The 20,347-nt window shown below is 34.3% G+C and overlaps 1 protein-coding gene across 2 annotated transcripts; it reads right to left on the bottom strand.

Moving 5' to 3' along the window:
• Positions 1-9,742: 9,742 nt before the first annotated feature.
• On the bottom strand, positions 9,743-17,781 carry LOC138695307 (uncharacterized). 2 transcript variants are annotated; one of them, XM_069819734.1, is made up of 8 exons: positions 17,646-17,781; positions 15,054-15,396; positions 13,297-13,482; positions 13,085-13,193; positions 12,597-12,730; positions 11,834-11,938; positions 11,575-11,734; positions 9,743-10,120 (listed from the first exon to the last, which is right to left on the bottom strand). In XM_069819734.1, exons 2-8 carry the CDS (start codon positions 15,366-15,368, stop codon positions 9,996-9,998), a joined length of 1,134 nt encoding a protein of 377 aa, XP_069675835.1. In that variant the 5' UTR covers positions 15,369-15,396; positions 17,646-17,781; the 3' UTR covers positions 9,743-9,995. The 2 variants fall into 2 exon arrangements, with proteins under 2 accessions (XP_069675835.1, XP_069675836.1); XM_069819735.1 differs by lacking the exon at positions 17,646-17,781 and adding an exon at positions 17,515-17,593.
• Between the last annotated feature and the right edge of the window lie 2,566 nt (positions 17,782-20,347).

Here is a 20,347-nt window from a genome sequence, read left to right on the forward strand (position 1 = left end):
AAAAAAAAAAAAAAACTAAGAAAAACTTAGTTCCTCAGAATTTCAGATTACGCAATAAAATTTACAATGTAGTGCAAAGTTTTGATATGCATAATCTGCAGAACTACCTGTATTTTTCTAAGAATCCGCAATTTTCTTTAGATTTCCACGAGACTTTTCTTTATTTTTTTGCAACATCTTTGCTAGCATCGGGATACCTTTCTTAGCATTTCGTCTTAAGCAGCGCTTCAGTGTTCATCAGCATATAATTATTTTACTTTCCATATTCTTAAATAATTCCAGAAATTTTTGGTCTATATCTGCCAAACTAAAGACTGATAGAACAGACAATTAACGGTTTCAGTACAGTGCTACACATACTGAAATAAGCAGAAATTTGCGTTAACAATTTCCCTCGCATCGCGGTATCCCATGGACGACGGAATATTGAAATAGACTATTACTTGCAGCCTATTGATACATGTCACACACGGTGCAACTTAAATCTTAGGCATTTATCTACGAAGGCATTTATCTACAAAGGCATTTCAACATATCTCAGCAAGTACGCTCCGTTTCAGATGAATTAAGATTATCTTTCAACCAAAGTATGTTACAGTATTTGAAATACGTCGGCAAGTTATCTAGCAGTAGCTCCATTTAATTAATTTTCACAGTTATCGATGATGAAGTGTTTAAATACAAGCTAAGTTTTATTAAATTATCACGAATATGGTCAGGTTAATTACAATATTCATTAAAATAATCTGCTCTAATCCTGCTAAAGTTTGTTCCACATACAACGTAAAAAACTATCTTAATTTCATTAAACTGAAATGTTTCAAAACGTAAAATCATAAACATAAAATATAAACTTAATATAATAGAACTACATTACTTGCCGTTGACAAGATACTAGATCTTCCGATATCACCTCAAGAGCTTCAGACACACAACTGAACAGCTTCGTCAACCGCTGTTGCTTGGAGTGGGGGACGGAAGATGATACTTTATATAATTTCTGCATTAACCAATAGAAATAGAGTCCTCAATTATATTTTGAATTTGAAGAAGGAAAGTGTCATGATACATTAAAAAAAGAATAAATTTATCTTTTCCTTTTATCTCGTGTGACACAGAAATTTAATATTGCAGAGGATATTTTGAAACAAATAACGGACTTAAGCAAATTACAACAAAGAATAAAAGTTGTAGAAACTGAAGTAAAGATTATCGTATAGGGTCATACGAATGAGGTTTGGAACTCTGTCTTTACACTAAATTCTGAGGGTGGTATTCATAGACATTTCGCAGCACGCGCTACGAGCGTACTAAGCTAGCCCCGGCTATCCACTGATTACTTGTACAGAATTCAAATCATATCCTATCGGTAACACTAGTTTATGAATACGAAAAACGCTGATCATCTACCGGAAACCCGCGCTAAAACTGTCTATGAATACGGCCCAAAAAGTTTACTTTTACTTACAATTTATTTTAATCCCTTTTGAATTGTTTAAGACCATTATGTAATAAATCACTTAGGAAAGATGTAGAATGCAAGACAGTTATTATAACAGCAAATAAATAATTAAAAGCATGATTCATTTTCAAGCACTTTCTTGTACTGTAAACGAATATTTACTACGCCAACAATTACTTATGTTTCAGTATTGACTAATTTTAGAACTAACGTCTGACTTTGTAATTCTTTTGCTAACACTGTTTATATTCTATATTAGTAGACCCTAACTGTAACTTTTCTGAAATGTTATGTTTTATAAAACAATATTAAAGACAGTGCATCAGTTGCCCTGTCGTCTATTTTTTATTGGGTTATTTTGCGACGCTGTATCAACATCTAGGTTATTCAGCGTATGAATGAAATGGTGATAATGCCGGTGAAATGAGTCCGGGGTCCAGCACCGAAAGTTACCCAGCATTTGCTCGTATTGGGCTGAGGGAAAACCCCAGAAAAAACCTCAACCACGTAACTTTCCCCGACCGGGATTCGAACCCGGGCCACCTGGTTTCGCAGCCAGACGCGCTGACCGTTACTCCACAGGTGTGGACCCTGTCGTCTAGAGTCCATAGAATTGGTGATAGTGAGATCATATTTTCGCTAGATATGTTCAAGGATTTCCAATGTGATTATCTAATATCCTCTTTCTTGTAGGTGGGGAATAGTTCTAGAAAGAACTGAGCTAAGTAACCGGCCTAATTAAGATTAGAGCCCAAGCATGAACGCAATCTATGAGACAAAGTTTCTCTCCAAACCTTAGATTCCGCTGGTGGCCCTCTGAAAATGATATTCCTTAATTTTAATTACATGACTAGATACCTTATTATAAACACAAGTGTCATTTATTATTATTATTATTATTACAAAACCTCCTACGGCCACTTCTGTGGTGTAGGGGTCAGCATGCTGGTCTCTTACGCAGAGGGCCGGGTTCGATTCCCGGTCGGGTTGAATTTCCTGATTGAGGTTTTTCAGGGTTTCCCTCAACCGTAAGGCAAATGACAGGAAATTCGGGCCACAACATCCCTGAATATCACCGGCCTCATCCTCATTCACCACCGAAATCATATTCATAACAAATCAGTAATACATATACAGTCGCCATCTAGTTCACAACAATAGAACCAGTCTCAACAATAGTACATAGGTCTTCGGATTTCAACCAAAAGATTAACTCGCAATATGACCAAAGATGTTAAAGCGAGTATAAATAACAGGGAGGGGGGGGGAATCTTACAATTTCTAGGTTGCCTAATGTGACAAAATTTACTGTACATAACATCGCACATCCAGTAAAATACTCTCATATGTCGAAAATCACATATTACTTTCGTACATTTTTTTCCAACGCTGTTTTACTATTTGGAGATATGAAATACTTATACTGTAATAAAATATTAAATTACCGAAGTTTTTGGTATCTATTTATTAAATATTTTACAGTAGTATTTTACCACTAAATGATTAAATAAAAAAAAAACAAAAGAAGGGATAGTCAACAGCATGATTGCATGAGGGAAAAAAATTGCATTCAATAATATAATTAAGAAGGAGCGTTCGCTTATTATGCTGTCCAGCACACAGGATCGTATTTAGACATTCTATCGCCCGGGGCAGTTTATATGTACTCTGCGTTCTGTTCTATATAATCGATTAATTGCAACGCAGTCAACAGAATCGAAAATACTAACAGTCATAAATCATTTGCACTCAGTTTCAAACTGATGTGTTCTACTCTTGGAATGATTGATGAAAAATTGACAGTTATGCAGCATAACTTAAAAATGTTTAAACAACAGTTCACTAATATTTTTAATAATTTAACGTACACTTCACTACGTTGAACGTAGAGGAGATAAAACATAATTAACTAGCTAAGGATTGTTGTCTTTGCCGTCTGCTGTATCTGTATGATTTTAATCAACAATATTGTCATAGAAGTCAGAAGTGGAGACAGGAGTATATTACCATGTTGTTGGGCCCAGCTTTGCGAATCGAATTTCTTACAATATACAACATAATTCTAGTCTAGTTTTGGAATATGTTTGATTAATTAATTGTTCTTAAGAACAGCTCTTTATTGTTTTTTGGACTGAGCACCACTTAAATTAACTCTACAGTCACTCATTCTTTACTAACTAATCCCTAAATCATACACCAACTGACCAACTACCAGACCATCATTCCGTAACTACAAACAAACGTTAACGTAGCTAGCTCAACAGTGAGCACTGTTAACGACGGCTCAGTGCAGTTTGGAAAATGAGTAAAGACGTTTTGGCTCACAATATTGTTTGACCGGGTATGCTATAGTAAGTAGAGATGGGAAAAGTTATTTTTTCGTAACAGTTCCTACTGTTCCAGTTCCATGAAAATACTAGGTTCCAAATAACAGTACCACCATATATTATATAGCCTACGCCGAAGTTCGCTCCACAGCACCGGATCGAATCCCTCCTGCAGTGTTTTTCTCTTTGTGGCCTGACTCCATGTTATTACCATAGGATCATTCTGTAGGATCAGAAATTAATTTTTACATTATATATATATATATATATATATATATATATATATATATTTAATGTGGAAACTGTACCAAAATAAAATACACCAGGAATGAACGAAACTCTTCCAGAGTCAAGTCCCTAAATTCAGTTCTGTCATTCTGTGAAGCGTGTGACACAATTTATTTTTGTTAAAACCATTTGGGTAAAAAAGGCAATAGTATAAGTCGAGGGCCATGAGAAAGTCCAGAAGTCATACTGACAGTATTGACACCACGAAACCAGTTACGTTATACACGTATTAATGCAAGACGCCTGTTCAGGATTAAAAGTTGGTATTGATTTTGTCCCTGAAAATTGTTAAAAGTAGCCAGATCTAGTGACAAAGTCGGTAAATTGATAACACTGCAGCAACGGTTGTCATAATGTAGTTCCATACACGGCCGACTTGATGCTAGCTTGGCTTCAACTTTGAAAGCGAAGGTATCATCAAGTCGGCCGTGTTCCATAACATCAAGTATATTGTAACATGTAACAACAAGTATTTTGTATAACAGGTACAGTACTACTAGTATGCAATGTAACAGTGATGGTTTGGAACAGGCCGTTACGTTATTTTATAGTCATGACTCATAATGTAGTTCCATAACATCGATTATTTTTTGTAACAGCAAGTTATTTTTTGTAACAGCAAGTATTTTTTTGTAACAGGAGTATTTAGTGTAACAGTGGAAGAGCCACGTACTACTAGTACGTAATGTAACAGTGGTATTTAGGAACATGTACGGACGCTAAATGGTCACATACTTGTGATGCAGTACGATGTCATAATGAGTCGAGTTGTGAATTCCTGGAAATGAAATCTTTTCTAATGCTAAATTGAATTCGTAGATCAGGTTTGTTCGAAGCAGGAAATGTAATGTAATTTTAAATTATTTGTAAATTGGTCACGAAATCGAAATGGATCCCAGTGGTAAATAAAACCTAACCTATTCTTCCTCTTCTGCTCAGCTGAAGGTCACAGTAGTGTTCAGTTTCTCCAAAAATGCGTAAATAAAAGCTATAATAATTTTGGCCGTGCTAAAATTCATATTAATAATGTATCGTCATGAAGAATAATAATCTCATTGTAATGAAATATGAAAATTTACCGTTGTACTTTTTTTTAAACAAAAGAACTTCAATAATACAGTCATGTTTCAACAGATTTTAGTTTAATTTCAAGAATTGGCAATGAAACTAAAACTAAAATATTTGGAAATAAAACATAACCTATATATTTTCATCTCTCTTGATAAAATTCACAATGTAGTTCCTATAATACAGGCATTATGTTATTTGATAGAATCCTATACTTAATTAACATCAGTTCCAAGATAGTGTGTACATTTTTTAAAGGCTATCTTCGTATCTTTACTATTTATCTTTTACTTTAGTTTCCAACATTTATTTCAATACGACGAAAGGATTCCTAATTCTGCTTTCAAACAGTGGCGCCAACTTATATGAGCTCGTGGAATCCGAGCCCACCCAATAATTTATCGTGTTGTGAGATTTATTTAACTTAAGGCTCGTCAAATGTTCGAGCCCACCTACTGTTTTTCAAAAGTTGGCGTCACTGCTTTCAATAGTACCAAACATGTTCCGTTCTGTGGAACAGGCGTTGTCATAATGTAGCTCCAAAGTGAAACGAGTATTTGTAACCGCAAGTATTTCGTACTACAAGAGCAACACTGTTATTTTGGAACATAGTGTTCCAAGGTGCTGTTACTTTTTGGAACAGTTCCAAACAAGGAACGGTTCCAAAATAACTGTTACGTTATTTTTTCCCCCACCTCTAATAGTAAGTCTTAAGTGCAAGGCCTTAGTCTGTGAATCCTTTTCGTTGGCCCCTCAGAATATTAAATGTCATTATTGTCGCGTATTCCTTTTAGCATAATTCCATGGAAGCGCAAAGAAAGCTTGCCCATTTGACTGATGCGCAGAGAACGATATTCGGTCCTCGTGCCGCCATGCTCGTTACAGGGCTGCTATGAATCACCTAATGCTGATTACAGGGCGCATTCGAAAGCGCGGTCTTGAACTGGTCGTATCGTGGAGTGTTGTTGTGCAGAGCGGGTAGAAGTTATCGTTTGAATTGCATATTCTGCGTTTTATCCCTGATATCAGGAGTTTTATGTAGTTCAAAGTGTGTTTGTTAAATAACAGAGTTCTGTATAACATTCGATGTACTTAACAATACCCCCCGTTTCGCTCTAAATTAGGAAGTGCTAATAAATCGTTACACAGTCAAACTAGGGATTTATTTATAACGTTCATAAATTTATGAAAAACGAAACAGGCTCCGCTCGTAACATAAGGAGTATATACAGGTTAAAATAAACATTTTAATAAAATCACATAGTAGGTTATTAGTGTTTTATTAGTACGTCAAATATCAATTATTACACGATTACATATTTCTTATAACATCTCTGTCATTTCATTCAGTGATTTTATATGTAAAAAAATTCGTGTTTCTGTATTTTCAACAATTATATATTTCTTATGAGAACTATCGACAGTTTGCCAATCGAATCAAAGCGAGGTCGAGTGCACCCGAACGTTTCCGAAAGTTCGCGCAGCTTACCGTGGCAAGCTCTTCTTGCGCCTACTTTTTTTTTCTAACTGTCGAATGAAAGCTATGCTTATTTTTGCCTTTAGAATGAAAGCGACATCGCACGCCGTTTCACAGTTGAATGATTGGTAATCGTTCTTTTTTGTATAATAGCAAAGTATTCATTTATTCGCTTTAGGCTTGTCGAATGTCACATCATATTTTCTCGGAAAGAATTGCGTGATAAAAATTGTAAGCACCGATTTTTAAAGTGTTTGTTTTCCTCACTCATAACGAAATTTGCAAATGTTTCGCATACTCTTTGGACAAAAAAATGCCGCCTCCTAAATCTGCTGCTAAGGAACAAATGCTCCGGTCTACCCATTGGATTTACAGAAAGCAAATTTTATTTCAGTAATGACAAATGCATCGATTCATAAGAATGTAAAAAAATTTTCATTGCTTGAGGTACTTTAATCCTGCTGTAAGGATTCAAGTTAAAATACTGGATCTTAAATCCTTGCGTGGACAAACTTCAGAAACCATTGCTATAGTTTTGAGTGACAATTTGGAAAATGCTAACTTCAAAGAAAAAAAAAAAGAACAATCTTTGTGTAGATAATATGAACTGCAATTTTGGGGTGTATCCAGAAAGGAAGGTAACAACGTCTTCACAAAACTGAAAGGCAATTTGGGGTATAACTTACTTGGGTTAGGTGTTACGCTCGTATTATTCATAATACTATTCAGATGGCTGCTATTGTCTTTCTTATTGACATTTAAGGCATTGTTTCTAAGATGCATTCTTATTTCTTTATGTACCGGTATACTGTTAAAATTGAAACCCTCAAAGAATTTTGTCAGTTTTTATATTTAATTTTTCATTTTATTTCATTTAATTTATTGCATTTCATAGATCTTACATTAGCATTGAAGATTTAAGATGTAGAACAAGCCAAAATTTTACAAGATTTCAATTTTTTGGCTAGATGAAGTGAATACAAACAAGCTTTAGGGTACAGCCACGTGGTACAGCAAAACAAGATGGCTTGCCTTACGTCCTACGGTCGAACATCTTGTGACTATGTTGGTTTCTCTGAAATCACATTTTGAATCTTAAAACACATGTCCGTTATCATTAAATAAAAAAAAAACTTTGAAAATCCTTTATCAGAAGAATGGCTGTACTTTATTTAGCCTACAATCAAGCATCAACTTTTCGATCTGTAGTTCAAAGAGTAGAGGGTCAAACAATTACAGTTTTCGTGGCCATTTCTATTTTATAAGATTTAAACACAAATGTAGTTTCCAAAGGTGAAGATTGCTTCATGACATCAGATATCAGGTCAGTTCTTGGTAGAAAAGGTAGGTGGGGTAGAAGGGGTATGAAGGCAGTCGCTTAGAGGAGCTACAGTTCTGCAGATCTGGTCTAAGGCATCGTGCCTTCCTAAACTCGCTTTATGGAATGGACAATAGTTCGAGTTCTCATAGGAAAGGAATTTTCTCATGAAATCTCGGCCAGTGCAAGGAACCGGTGCCCACCCAGTATCGTAATGAGTTTGGAGAGCTACGATAGGTAGAGAAATACGATTTGGAAACTCAGCTATAACGCCTGGGGAGATCACTGTGCTAACCATACGTTACCCCATACTGGTTGGATGATCGTTCACCTCTGCGAAGACATGTGGTCGGCCAAGACCCTTTATAGGATGTCGTGCAACTGATCATTACTGTTATTAGCACTTACCAATTTAATACTTCTGCATCATTGGACAATTTTTTAATTTTTTCTAGAGTTTCAGAAAGTCAGGTTTTACTGTCCATTTGATTAATTTAATATTAATGAACAAAGCTAATTCTTGGCTTATTTGGACTTGACATACGAACTTCTGTGTTTATGTCCTATATACCAATTATTTGAAATTGGAGAGGCTGATATTCCCACTTAAAATATTGCAGCGTATTAGAGGTTTAACATCAAGTGAACATTTGTAATTTACTGTGCTTTCTTTTAATCTATGTGTGGTTATCAGTTTATTGGAGAACTATTATAAAATTTATTTCTAAGGCCTGAAATTCGTCTTTCTGCACTAGTCAGTAATATCTAGGAGTGAGATATACTAGCAGTTGTAAGTTTTACTACATATTATCGAAATTATATTATTTACAAATGCCTTTCAGAGAACCCGAATTCTCATTGCCACATAAGCCCATCATTGATCCCTATCCAGAGCAAGATTAATCCAGTCTCTACCATCACATCCCACCTCCCTCAAATTTTAATATTATCCTCCCACCTACATCTCTGCCTCCCCAGTGGTCTTTTCCTCCGGCCTCCCAACTAAAACTACATGCATTTCTGGATTCATCCGTAAGTGCTACATGCCCTATCCATCTCAAACATCTGGATTCAATGTTCCTAATTACGTTAGGTGAAGAATGCAATGCGTGCAATTGTGCGTTATGCAACTTTTTTCATTCTATTACTTAATTCACTTCAGCCCCAAATAATTTCTTAAGTACCTTATACTGAAACACTCAGCCTCTCAATTTCAGAGTCCAGGTTCCTTAACCATACAAAACCAGTAACAACCATTTTATAAATTCTAACTGCCAGCTTTTTTTGTTTTTTTTTTTTTTTTTTTTTTTTAAACAGAATGAACAAGCTACTGGAACAGTAACAGGCATTTCCCATATTTATTTTGCATTTAATTTCCTCTCGAGTGTCATTTGTTATATTGTTGCTCCAAGATACTTGAATGTTTTCCTTTCTCTTCAAAGAATAAATTTCCAATTTCTTCGTCCTATGTTCTAGTAATCACGAGAATCATGCTTTGTCTTTTCGGAATTTACTTCCAAACCTGTCTTCACTTAAAGAGAAATTCCCGTGTATTCTCTAGAACCCAAATCACTATTGGAAATTTATATTTCAATCCTATCCACTCAAAATGTTTAATACTTTCGCAGCAATTTTAATTATCAACACTGCGTACGCAACCCCTACTTTATTTTTTTGCAAGAAGCTATTTTTCTACGATTTATAATATTCACTCAAATCCGAATACCTACAGTATGTGAGCTGGAGCAGGATATGTCATGGAATGTTCCAAGGATAATTGATCTTTCACATTAAAAAGAAAGTACGATTGTAAACAGTTTATTCTTATTCAAGAAAGAAGTTTAAAATAACAGTATTAAAATACTAACCTACACTAATATTCTTACAATTTCTTTACAAATAAGCTCATTTCTTGACAGTTTTACTTACATGCACAATTAAAGATTTTTTTCACTATTACACTACCATGTAATTTTTACACATTTAATAATTAAAATTTGACTTAAGAATTTCCTTCAATTTACTTCAATACTGTTTTATCTAGGAAGACAAAAATCACAACCGATTGCCACCTGATGAACCAACGTGCGTCGTCTGTGTTGAAGTGCTTGCCTCCGAAACTGAATGCTCGCTGATGGACGAACGGTTAGACTTGGGAGCTTCTTTGCCAGAAGAATCGTCTGGAAACAAAAAAATGTTGATTTTATTTCATTAAATTTCTGCATTATACTAGTAGCAAAGTAGCACGTGATCAACTTAACCATTTGCTTTCATAGCCGCTAATAAAGATATTCGCTATAATTACGATCTTTTGGATTTAGAACCAAGTCCGACCTGCATTGGAAACTGCCTGGTTCCGGAAGCTTTCGAGTCCTAAGACTTTAGATGTACTATATTAGAGTGCAAATTTTTTTCGAAGATAGCCAAGTTAAAGCTCAACTCGTTTTACGTAGAAATTCGTGAAGTTTAGTTTCATTATATAAATCACTCGACAAGGTACTTATAAATATTAAATTTTAGAATTACAAAAATTTTGGAATTTTTTCAATCTTGCTTAAACTAAACAGTAACTGTATTTTACAGTTTCGGCAAATTGAAGATTACAATTTCAACCAAGTTAGTGTAATTTCTTTATGTAGCAATGCAAGTGAAACTGCCCAAATAAATATGAAGAATTTAATAAACCTGTTCAAATATAGAAGCCAGTATAAGAGTCTTGATTTCCTGTTTCAGGGACATGAATAATCTCTTATATTCACTTAATTTTGTTAGGTTTATGCTTTTCTGAAGTACTTTTGTACAAGAATATTTTTAATTCATTCTACTGAATGTGTAATAATATTTTGAAACAAGTTGCTATAAAGTTACTTCTGGCCATAAGCGTATTGTTTGAAATTAACTTATCCCCATTTAAGAAGAATCTTAATTGTTTGTAGTTCAATGCTCCAATAGTCGCACGCTCAAATGTAACAGTGGTCGCGTGGATCAATTGTGATCCATATTATAAGTCATTCTTTTCACTTTTTTTAACTTTTCTGATTAATTATTAAGAATTACACATTAACAGCCATTGTAATTCCCATATTCACAAACAATTGTTCGTCAAATTGCACATAAATGCTGTAAAACCAAATTCAGAGACTGAAGTACATCTATGCGGAGCACAGTCGTGATGCAAGAACGCACCAACTTATTTACGCGTCAAGAAAACAGCTCTAACACCCGTCAGTTACGACTAGTTGAGATTGAGAAATATATAAAGAGGTACAGATACAGTAAGTTCTGCCATCTCTTATCACCAATCATTAATAAAGTATTGAATCACTATTGTGATCCACACCACCACTGGAGGGTTAAATTTTTTAAATATTCTTTTTACTGGAAATCTGTAACTAAATACGTAATGCCACTTTGTTAATTATTTTGTACGAGTAGTAGCCTAGAACAAGTTTGATTTTTTAGAAGATTTACCATTCGGCATTTGACCAACTTTGTACACTTTTCTGTATACAAAGTATTTCGTGGTAATGAATGTTTTGCTTGTTAATTCCAAAACCTTTTACGTATTATAATCAAAATTCAACAAATCAACTCATGTTTATGTTCCTTTGGCTAAATTGATAAACTTACGAACCTCGTCCATTGCCTTGTTCAATAGCAGCTGGTGCTTCCCCTTGCACCTCTTCATGAACGGAAACTATACGTTGCTTGTATGTGTTGAACTTTCCGTCAAGACTACGAATGTAGTTCAATGAGACGTCCATTTTGGGAGCTACTTTATCGTCCAAAATGATCTGAAATATTAAATTTTTACATGCTCATATTCATGGAACGAAAGTTTCACTCAAGACTTTTAGTAATGAAAGTTTATGGGTCTGCATATGCTATTTTACCTTTTCTTTTTGCAATACATAGCGTAGGGACCGTGTGATGGAGTCCAATCCCAAACAAAGATAATGGTCTGTCTTTTGGATTGTTTTTGAAACAAAGGGAACAGTCTGAAAAAAGAAAAATTCTAAAACAACATTTTGTTATTACAGTACAATTTTAAGGAAAGTCCACTCTTTCTCAATTCATCAGAGTGAACTAAATGGACCTAGTACACTTCACAGAAAAAGTTAGGTAATAGCGAGTCCTATTTAACTGAAATGAATTTCGGCAAAATTATGCTGAACGTCACTATGTAAGAAATGAAAGTGAATTTATCAATTATAAAACTGAAGTAATTATACGAAATCCAAGTAGATTATAAAAATTAAATTACTTTAGCAAGTAAGCTTGGCGGAACTATACGAGATGAAAGCATGAAGTAAAATTTCTAAGTTCTTTATTTTCGTGGTCAGAATTTAGGAGGTAAATAATTTTATTATTTTTAGCAAGATTAGATACTCTGACCACTTCGAATTTAAAATCTCTTCCCGCAATTATTTCAAACTTGCGACCATGCAAGCCTGCATTATAAATTTCTGTAGTAGTAAGATTTTAATTTGAAAGCAAAATTTTATTTTTCATTCCGCATTTCTGCATAAATCTTATTCCCGAAACGAATATAACATTTTCACAAAATGCCATTGAATGGACCTATTTTGAAGGTTCTTTACATTGCTATCCAATTTAGACTTCATAGTCTAAGTTAAATTCAAACCATTTCCTTACCTTGATGTTTGAATTAATGTATTCCATCACGTGCCACATCTCTGCATATATTTTCTTGACGCGGATGATGAAAGTGACGTTTTCTTGACGTTGTTGGATGCCACCTATTTCGTCCTCTGGTTCTTGTTCTAGTGCTGTTCGACGAAGAGAATTTTATAACAATGTTTTACTCAAGTCCATTTACAATAATGGTGAACCGATTGAATGAATTTTATCCATTTCAGAGATCAATGTTATTTTCAGGACAAATTCCTTCAGAAGTTTAACTAGGAACAAGCCAAAAAGTCTAAAATCTTAACAGCCAAGTATGAATTTACTTTACAATGACAAGATTCCATAAAACACTCCGATACGAAATATTTTGATACAATTGAGATTGGATGATTATAACATCATACGCTACTATTCAAATCCGAAGTAGCTCCCGAATATTTCTGCACATTTTAACCAAAGCACCAAACTTAATCTTCGACAGGGAAGAAACTTACCAACTTCTTGTTCTGCAATACGATTTTCGATGTAACCCAACATTTTCGCTAATCCTAATACACCAGCTTTCAAGGTTTCCACAAATATTACAGCCTTATTCAGGAGCACCTGTGGACAATTACGCATTTTTATTTTTCATGTTTTTATATTTAACTACAAAATTTCAGAACATTCTGCAGACTCACTTCAATTAAATACGTATACAAGTTACCTCTGGTATAGCCAGCATCTTCCCATACATCCGCAACACAAAAGATAGTCCAAAAAGTAGAAGATTGTCCACTCCTTGAATTGGTTTTCTGAAAACTTGAAGGATTGGGGCAAACATCTGCACTATTACTCGGCAGCATTTTTCCATCGTTGTTAAAGGACGCTTTAAGAAAAACCTATTTGATTCCTGAACAGAAAATATTCCGTTAATTCATGTACTGTACACTAAAACAATACGTCGAACAACTGTACATAAATCTTTCCCTGCAACGAAAAATCTTTAGAGCAGTTCAACTACACAAAAATTAATTTTTGCAGTTCAAAACATCTAAACATTCTACAAATTGCTGTATTTTATCTAGAAACTAAAACTAAACTGATTTATAAAGTAACATGTCCATTGAATATAAAATGCCCAATACGCAATAATATTCGAATGAACTATCGTATTGACCCCAATATATAAGCCGCACTTTTTATTCAATTTTAAACTACAGAAAATCAGGGTGCGGCTGTTTAAAAATTACGGTATGCTCATGAGCAACAATATAGCTAGCACCTGTAAGTGAAATTTGCAGCATTTCTTGACGCAATGTGAATTTTTACCTGGCGTAAAAATTGTTTAATTTTATCGTTTCGTAAGCTTTTATATTTGAGCTCAGTTTCAATAAAAAATTTGATACTGGTAAGAAAGCGTCGATATGAATCATCATTTAGACCGAAAAGCATCACCAAACCAAGGAATTCGGTGTGGTTACGATGCAAACATCAAACTTGCAGTTGTGAGTTATGCCAAAACCATAATCAACAGAGGCCGGAAGAAATTGTGGATTAGACGAATCCAATGTGCGACGTTGTATTCCTTCGGAAGAAAAATAAAAAAAAACAGTTTCAATGAGAAAATCGTTCAGGGATCCAAAATGTGGCAAATATTCGAAACTAAGCTAGGATTACTTCCTACGTGCAAGATAAGAGGAAAGATGGGATGCCTATCTCGCGAGAAATAATCCAACTGAAGGAAATAGAGTTATGAAGCGACTACTAGCAGTCATGACTGAATAAACTAAAAACTGTACTATGTTAGGTGCCAGTGTGCTGTACCATACGTTAGGGAAAAATGTTTACATGTATTAAGTAAAAGAAAAAATTTCTCCCCTTAATCAGAGTATGGCTTATTCGTGCATAAACCTTTTTTTCTTTTACCGCCCCTTTGTTTCATCAAGACATTTGGAAAATTTATCAATTTCACAAATAATTTGATCACTATCTCTCAAATTTATGATTTATCTTGCGAGTCTAGCATTGTTAGTATCAATTTAAGTTCTTCACTGTTGAAAAAAACTTTAAATTTTTTGTAAAAGAATATCCACTAATTTAAGTCTTTTTCCGAGAATTTTTATCAACATAACGAATCAGTACAGCTAATAGATTAGCCTAATCACAAAATAGTGTACCGGACGTATATCATTGGTACAACCTTTTGTAAAAATATATTTTACAATGCTAGTTCTCGTCCACTTCCATCCAAACGTCCTATCCGAAAATAAATGTCACGTGGACTTTTCTCTACATTAATTCGAATGAATTTCGGAGAGATTTCTGTACATTACAATAGTGGCCGAAACTTGCATCTTAAAATATACAATAACATGCAATAAGAAATGTTTTACGAAATACTAAAACAGACACAAATTTAGATACGAAAAACACTAAAGAACTTAGAATCTCAAAACGTCTACAAGTTTCAAGTAAAATTACCATAATGTGTGAACGAACACGACTTCCAGCATCCAGAGTCATCTCAACAGAAGGCAACTTCGAAATGCCCTTCACGAACTTATTTGGGACTGGCACTTGCTCTGGCTGGGCAGCAACTTGTGCGGCGTTATCTTGCTCTTGTTCAGCGTCTACCACAGGCTCCTGGTTAGGTTGCGAGGCTCCATTGTTTTGGGCACCTGCAACTGCATTGTTTACAGCTTCCTGAACTACGCTTCCAGCCTGCGCTGCGCTTTGAACTACTGGTTCATGTTGAGCTCCCACATCTGTATTCAGAATTTTATTCAAAACGTCCATAGTCGTTCGTTTCTATTATATTATGTGCCTGAAACCAAGAAACATTTCATTTCTCAACACTGAACGAAATGCCGGTAATTTTGCAGGAAGTATCGACCAGGTAGTCTCATATTGTGAATTATTTATTTAGGAAAATTATGTGCCCAGAAAATATTGCGGGGAGCAGTCACGTATGTAGGTCTACACAAGCATGTGAAATACCAATATGCAGCAACAAATGCTTTTACTGTATACGGGAGTGAGAAATATAGCGGCCTGGCCAATGAGTAGTGCATTCAATTATCGATATTAAGACTACTTTGTAGATTAAAAATGTCCTTATAGCATTTCCTCCTCGAAATTGAGCTACTAGAAACTAAAGCGGAAATAAGTAATTTCTCAAAATGATTACCCGAACTTAGCCTAAGTTACTAAGCTTATAGTAACCCAATTACCGCAGAAAGTAACCTAACCAGGTCTTCAGCGGAAATTACGTTGATCGCCATCGACAATTAGTGTGTCCAGGAGAAAAACGTGGTAGGTCACTTTAAAAATTAAATTTCAAGACCCCATTATGTTCTATTGTCTTGAGTTATTCTTTAACGTTCTTTGGGACAATTAATCCAAAGAACTACGCTAACACCTTTCAAATAACATCGAAAACAAAATAGATCATTTTTCCTCCTGAAATCTTTATCTCTGAAGTTAGTACGAAAATTGCCGAATATTGAAGCTTAAAATTTTACAATGGTATATTCTGGTTGCCGTACTTGCCTCTCGAGGAGTTATCGCAATTTAAACCAAAGATATTCTACGCTATGTATTCTGTGCAACTTCAGGCGGATGATAAATGAAGATATTTATCCCAATTGGTAATATAAAGTGCACGATGAAAATCTCGCAATTGCGATATGAAACAAAGTTTAATTATATGCCTGAATTAAACATTATTTGTTAAAATCTTAATTTTGAAGACCACGAAAGCCACTGAACAAATCTGGTGGAAGGAGTGAGGAAATTAAGTTAGAGAGTCATAGCGAAATTGGCACACAATTTTGTTATCAAGACAAGAGAAGCCCAAGGAGTATTCTACATCTATAAAAATAAATCACTATGGAAATTAATTTTCAATAGTTCCAGATTAGCCCAATGCCATCGTGTGTTTACACCAATTCTACGGAGTTACAGTTCAACAACCTTCCATGCGTTGCTTGAGCCGTATTTGACAATGCAGCTGCCTACATACCTATGCTAATTTATGGCTAGGGCTAATTCATTTAAGTTTTCATCCAGAATTGCTTGTGATGTCATTGTTCTGACGAGTTACCAAACACATTTAATTTAAGAAAGACTTTAGAACAGAAAATTCGTTAGCGTAACAACGCCCACATTAAGGTTATGTCGTACTAGACAAGATTTGGGCGCTGGAACATTACGGTCATTTAGTAAGGGTCTATTAATATTACTACTAATTTCAAATCCAAGTCTTTATGGTCCAAAATGAAATTTTTATATTGTAACTTCAGTATTATTAGGCTTATAGCCTAATAAAATTCAAATTTTAGTATGCACTTTTCCTAGTTTGATCTACATTATCCAAAGTACTTAGTCCTCGCTTTGGAAAACTATTTCCGATTTCTATAATCGAAGTCTAACAAGTATACATTATTTTAATCTCAAAATTTATTAGCAGTTAAGAAAATAAGAACTTTTCTCTTAAATCCACGATTCTTCAGCACTAAAACAGACATCAGATAAGCATCGAAGAAATTCACCGTAAAATAGACGGTTCCGATAGATAACAGATTAATTTTTGCTGAATTTAAGAATTGTAATGTTCTGTGTGCTAGAGCTAATTTAGCGTTATCTTATATTCGTATGTCAAAATAGTACATGAATTTACAGTACAAGAAACCAATGTTTATGAAAAATATACTCTGCTCTATAAATACGAAAGTAACCACAGACGAAAAACCAGATTAACTTCGTGTTGTGTTAATAAAACATTAGCAAATCATTTAACATACTTTTGTATTCAACATTAAAAATTAGCACCGTAAAACGTAAATCTTACGGTCTTTCACGAAGTATCTTTAAAATACAATAATTGATACCTCACAAATAATTCGAAGTTTTAAAGATCATTAATAAAGAACTACTACCTCACCAGTAACTCATATGATCTTAATCTCAATGAAGTCTGATATAGCTTCCAGTCCAAGAAAATATCTACTACTTATAGCGTATACACAAACTCAAGTTCAGAGATCACCTAACTCAAACTCTAAACAAGCTCACCTCAACTACGATCGAAAACACAGCTGCTGGAATATTGCTCCTCCTAGAATGACTTTCTGTCTGTCGTCGACGAACCTCTTAGGCTTGGAGGTGGGGATGGATGAAGCAGAATGGAATGATACAATTGAATAGCCAATCATATTTCTTCTGAACTACTTTTAGGGGATTAAGTTCGGCCAATAATATAACGTACATATTTTTACTTTCAAACACGATAACCAATCACATTCAACAGATTATTTCAAAATCACGATATTTTAAAGCTATTAATTTCATCGAGAATATTACCGGTCAGTCACAGGGTGACACAAAAGACGTGACATTAAACACAATATCTTACAGTGTGACAAGTAACATAGGTAGTAATTGTTAAAATTATTCGGGAAAAATAAATCAAATGAAAAGAATATAGAGAAATTTTGTAGAATAAGTATAAAAAATTCATAAGAATGAATTTATTAAAGGCTTTAATCTATTAACCAAAAATACAGAGTTGTCATTTTCAGACTCTCGTTGTAGTGCTCAGAAATATCTACGTAAATTCCCGCGGCAATTCTGCATCAGAATAGAATGAATAAATGAAGTAATTAATTAATGAATCGTGATCTATTTGCTATATTAATATAAAGAGTTAGTAGAATAAAGTAAGTAGATAAAAAAAGAGTAAAGTAAAAGAAAATATGTGCGGAAGGAAGTGCAGTGAAATGATGTGTAGAGTGGGAGGAAAAAAAGTGGGGGATGGAAGACTGCAAACCCAGCATTCTCCAGTCTTATATTGTACAAGAAACTAATATGATAAATATCCGAATGATGGCGTTATTACACTTATCCCATATCAATCGTGTTACTATACAGGACGTGTATTAAATCGATTCACTACACTACTCTCTTTAATATTTTATTAATCGTATTCAGGTAAGTTAAATTACCATATTATTATTAAAACTGTTTTTGTACTTGCAATGTAATGTGCTGACGTACGTGACGTCATATAGGCGTATTACGTCATCGAACTTATTGATCGGGAATTCAGCGACCCTTCCTAGGATATTACCGAACTGTGTACTGGGTACAATGGCAAATCACGAAGCACATATTAATGACATCCTGCTTAAGATGCTACGGACTATGCTAAATAATATAAAAATCCACATTAAATTATTTTACAAATTATCAATAGGCGTAATTAAAATCTAACTGGAAGTACTACTTGTTGGCTTTGTATACTTAATTGGTTTAAATTTTTGTTTTTATTTTTATTAAGCCCCAGTGGGGCTGTAGAAGCGAAGGGTACAAGTAGGCATGTAAGGCACGGTAGCACCCCCCTAACAAACACAAAATTACTTTCCAAATTTAAGTTGAGATATGGATAATATAGACTATTGTTTTGTTAGGTACAACATAAATCTGAATTTGGATCGAATCTAAGCCAAAATTAAATGTAAATTATAAATAATTAAAATAACCTATATAACAGTTTTATTACCCTTCAAAACTATCGGACAGGAAGCTCGGGTGATTTTATTAAATTTCTAATCGTATTTTTGCTCCAGGAAAAATACTCTTCTTTTACTAATATGCCACAATCGCTCACTGAAGTGTGCAGTATAAACTTCATCTCCAATATACATAACATATAAAATCGATAATTTTCACTTACAAAATCACATGAACTTCCCTTGCGCTAGTTTCACTTACCCATATCCCATGATATGAAAAAATATAATATTTATTTGTATTTCTATTATGTAGATCTATTATTCTGACATCAGTTAGGCCTATAACGTGCCGTCCCATACAAAACAACCCATTTAAATGCATGTCCGCAGCAGCTGGAATTTAGTACACTGTTTCTATGAAATTATCTGTAATTCTGTAAAGAGCTGAAGTTTGTGTCAAAATAAGATACAAAATTGTGAAGGCATTAATTTTATTAGAGTTCACTAATCCGCATCTCGTTACAACGGCGTGCAATTGCTAGCCTTTCGAAAAGAAAATTTAACTTGAATGGTACATGTAAAGACAACATCGCGATACCACCTGCCTATTTATTGCTAGCAAACGACATTTTTTACGACTATTTCGTTCGTGGCTAACGATTTAATCATTACAGTAAACCGTTACATTACTTTTGAAATATTCTATGACGTTAACAAAAGACGAGAATTTAAATTTTTTCGAGGTATATTAAAAATGAAGAGTCCACTGCAAGAATGATGGATGTCATTTGGAATACATTTTGCAGGAGAAACAATTGAAAGTTTGAAATGCTTAGCGCTCAAAGCTTAACTGTGATTTTCCGATCATTACTGGGCAATGACTATCTGTGTTAATGCCATGTAACTCTCTATGTACATTCTATATGTCTTAAGCTATGTATTGACAGTCTTGGTTCATTTTCGACAAGAAAGCGACATCCATCATCCAGCTTAACTGTGATTTTCCGATCATTACTGGACAATGACTATCAGTGTTAATGCCATATAACTCTCTATGTACATTCTACAGGGACATCATTTTATTTTTACTTCAATTTTTATTGTACCTGGGTTTTTGAATGTACTTCACTCCCACTCCCTCTACTAATAAACTTTAAACCGTTCTCCACACAGAACCAAGTGTATACAGTCAAAGTCGCCTTAAGGTAATACTAAACACAAACAGTAGGCTTACTGAGTGAGTACCGGTATAATATATTCCAG

Source organism: Periplaneta americana, chromosome 2 (assembly GCF_040183065.1).
Source record: "Periplaneta americana isolate PAMFEO1 chromosome 2, P.americana_PAMFEO1_priV1, whole genome shotgun sequence".
Taxonomy (NCBI): domain Eukaryota; kingdom Metazoa; phylum Arthropoda; class Insecta; order Blattodea; family Blattidae; genus Periplaneta; species Periplaneta americana.